The sequence below is a fragment of the Sesamum indicum genome, linkage group LG10, assembly GCF_026168435.1.
Source record: "Sesamum indicum cultivar Baizhima isolate 11 linkage group LG10, ASM2616843v1, whole genome shotgun sequence".
Taxonomy (NCBI): Eukaryota; Viridiplantae; Streptophyta; class Magnoliopsida; order Lamiales; family Pedaliaceae; genus Sesamum; species Sesamum indicum.
In genome coordinates, this window is record NC_142666.1 from 16,649,740 (window position 1) to 16,653,282 (window position 3,543).

The 3,543-nt window shown below is 42.5% G+C and overlaps 1 protein-coding gene across 1 annotated transcript; it reads right to left on the reverse strand.

Moving 5' to 3' along the window:
• Positions 1 to 244: 244 nt before the first annotated feature.
• On the reverse strand, positions 245 to 2,846 carry LOC105171927 (ABC transporter G family member 1). Its single transcript, XM_088885609.1, has one exon. The coding sequence runs from the start codon at positions 2,632 to 2,634 to the stop codon at positions 463 to 465; it is 2,172 nt and encodes a 723-aa protein (XP_088741735.1). The 5' UTR covers positions 2,635 to 2,846; the 3' UTR covers positions 245 to 462.
• Between the last annotated feature and the right edge of the window lie 697 nt (positions 2,847 to 3,543).

Genomic DNA, 3,543 nt, shown 5'->3' on the forward strand with positions numbered 1-3,543 from the left:
ACATAAACTGATTTGATCCAACACAAGTTTGTCAAAATGTCCATCGCAGATTAGCAAAAAGACGGCTGCAAATTGACGAAAAAACCCATGCAACACTTACTATTGTCATCCCATCACAATAAAATAAATTTTTTGTAGCGTAAAACTTTGATCCTTCATGTATAAACAAATTAAACAACCACTTAATTTTTGCTTTGATATAAGGGTCGCGAATAACCACTACAAATGAAAATCTAAAAAAGACAAAAAAAAAAAAAAAAACACTTCATTCCAAAAATAAAAAAGAGACAGAAAGAGAGCACAAGGGACTGTTTCGCGACAAGAGGCCTAACAAGAGCATCTTGACTTATGACTTTGATCATGGGTTCAAGTCGTTTAGATGGCAGTTGAAAAATCAACAATGATCATATGTAGATTCGGAAAAGACAAAAAGAAAAGGATCTGTCTCCCGCCAAATCCTGGTCATCTCTTGTTCTTGCTGCCTATCAACAGTGACAAGTAGAAAAGAAACCTGAAGAAGAAACCCCACGCCAGAGTCACCCACAAACAACTCCACTTGCTAAGATCAGTGACCACCTGCTGCTTCAGTATATCCGCTCCAGTCATCACGCATGTTCCGCTCGTTATCTTCATCCCCAAGCTGCTGCTCATGCTCTCTAGAATTTTCAGCTTCAAAGCATCCGGCACCGCCCCCAACGGCGTCCCGTCGAATATCTGAATTCCACGCACGAAGCACTTTGTCGGGTCCGTGAACTCGTTTTGCAGGACTGCTTCGTAAGGGTATTTCACCAGCGATATGTAGTGGAACCAAATCCAATACGGCGGGATACGATCTCGGTTGATAAAGAAGCCACTGAAGAGCAAAAAGTAAGCAAGAATCGCAACCACGATTACGTATCCAAGCATCACGTGTGGCACGACACCGGAGAGGAAGGTCACGAAGGAGCTCCCGGCCCAGAAAGAAGCCAAAATGATCAAGAAATAGAAGAGGAAGCTGCCATCGAGGCCCACAGGCCAGAAGGTGATGGCAGCAAACGCCAACGACAGGAATAAGAGCGCTGGCAGAGACACTAGCGAGTGTGACAAAACATAGGACGATCTTCTGTAGGCATTATAAGCAGTTTCCCTCATGAAAATGTACCTTTCTTGAAGGAAAACTGGCAACGCATCGGCACAGGTGTAGAATGTTGTTGACATAGCGAAGGCGAAGAATCCAAGCCTTTCTTGAATCCCTTTGGGCGAGTTATCGAGCCTCCAAAACATGGTAGCTAAAATAAATCCAGTCACCAATACTGTGGCCAGTCGCACGCCGAAAAGCTCCGGCATCCGACGGGAATTGGTGAATGATCTTTTGGACAATACTGCAAATTCAAACCATGACGGGTTTGTGAATGTGGGAATCATTGATGTAGAGCTGTTGGAGGGCGCAGCCCCCGATACTAGCTTTCCTCTTGAAATGCTGGCACTTATGGCTTCTTTCAGGGACAAATTTGAGCCATTTGCTGCCGGGGAATTGATTTGATTGCCTCTCTCTAATGCCTGCCAAGATTTGTTGAATTCCACCAGGCTTTTAGTCCCGCCTGATGAGCCTTCGAGTTCACGGATTAGATCCAGGGTGAACTCAGTCCGATTCTCATTGTCGGGGATAGGGTGCCCAAAGTCTGAGAAAAAGAGGGGCAAATTGGATGGAGGGCCACTGTAGACAGTCTTCCCACGGGACAGAAAGATCATGCGATCCAATAATCCCATAATTCGATAACTAGGTTGGTGTATGGACATGATAACTATACTTCCACTTTGTGCAATCCTCTGCAGTACCTTCACCACCATGTATGCACTGGTTGAATCCAGGCCCGACGTGGGTTCGTCCAGAAACAACAAGATGGGGTCGTGAATTATATCGATTCCGATCGACACCCGCCGCCTCTCTCCACCGGAGACACCGCGGTGGCCCTCGTCCCCGATAACAGTCTTGGTGGCGTTTCTCAACCCGAGTTGGTCGATCAGGGCTTGCACTCTGAGTTTCTTCTTGGACTTGGAAAGGGTTCTTGGCAACCTGAACTCCGCCGCGAACATTAGTGTTTCTTCCACAGTAAGCATTGGGAACAGAAGATCGTCTTGCATTACGTACGCAGATATAACCTTGAGTAATCGAGATTCTAACTCCTCGCCGTTGAGTTTGACGGAGCCCTTTACGCTTCCTTTCGCCATGCGGTTGGCCAGAGCATCAATGAGGGTCGATTTTCCCGAGCCAGAGGCACCCATCACCGCCATGATTTCACCATCACGCGCCTCCCCGGAAATGTCGCTGAGTATAGTTTTCGTACCTGAGGAAAGGGTCTCTCCAGAAACCGGATCAGCAGCCCGTCGGCAGAAGAAGCTGGGTAAACCGACTTTGCTGGTAACTCTCACGCTGTAAGTGAGATGGCTGAAAGAAAGAAGGAAAGGAAGCGGCCTGGTGTCGATGCTGCTGCTGCTGCTAACATCTACGACATGGTGCACTGGAGTCTCGTCCCCAGTGACTTCCTTCCGCACGTCGCTGACACATTTCAGAAGCTGGGCAAGAGTTGGCGATGCGCATGTTTCGGCGCGTGACACGGGCAACGATGTATCCTCTGCTACTACTCTCGCCATGGATGAAACCGATGCTTCCTGCAAATATCCAACACTCTTTTAATAATAGAAGGAAATGCAGCAGGTTGGAAGTAGGTGGGGAGTTGAGGAAGATAAAGGGATTAATATATATAGACAGACTACTGTAAATCTGTAATGTAATTAAAGAAACAACGAAATTCCAACTGGGAATCTGTGTTTTGTTTAAGAAAGCAAAAAGGCCCGCCCTCGGCCCTTCTTAATCACTCAATAATGATTCTTCTGCAATATATGGAAACACAGTTGTGTGGATTTTTTTAACACATTTTCTGTGTCCCACTAATAAATAATGGGATAATTACATTTTTTTTCCCTCATATTTGATATAATTAACATTTAGAATATTTATTGTTTGAAAAATTATATTTAGCACTTCAAAAATTTATTTTTATCTAACAAATAAGTTTTTTTATTAGTCAAAATTCACCGAATTTGTTAATGTTAATACAAAAAAGGAAAAAAAAAACTATATTTGCCCTCAATTAACTTATTATTGATTTATTACAAGTCAAATAATTTTTTTTTATAACAAAATTACCCTCATACGTCATCACGCATTAATGCATGTGAGAAGGTATATATCATTATAAAGGTAGTTTAATCATAAATAAATTATTTGACTTGCAATAAGTCAGTAATAAGTCAATAGATGGTAAATATCAATTTTTATTCAATTCTTTTGTTAATATTAGCAAATTCAATTAATATTTACTAATGAATAAACTTATTTGTTAGATGGGAGCACATTAGTTCGGGGGTGTTAAATATAATTTCTCAAACTACAGAAACTCTACATGTAATTACACTAAATCTCAAGGCCAGGGAGTGTACTTATCCCATAAATAATTGACGAGTGCTCTTTTTAAACTTAAAAAATGAGGTAAATTATAA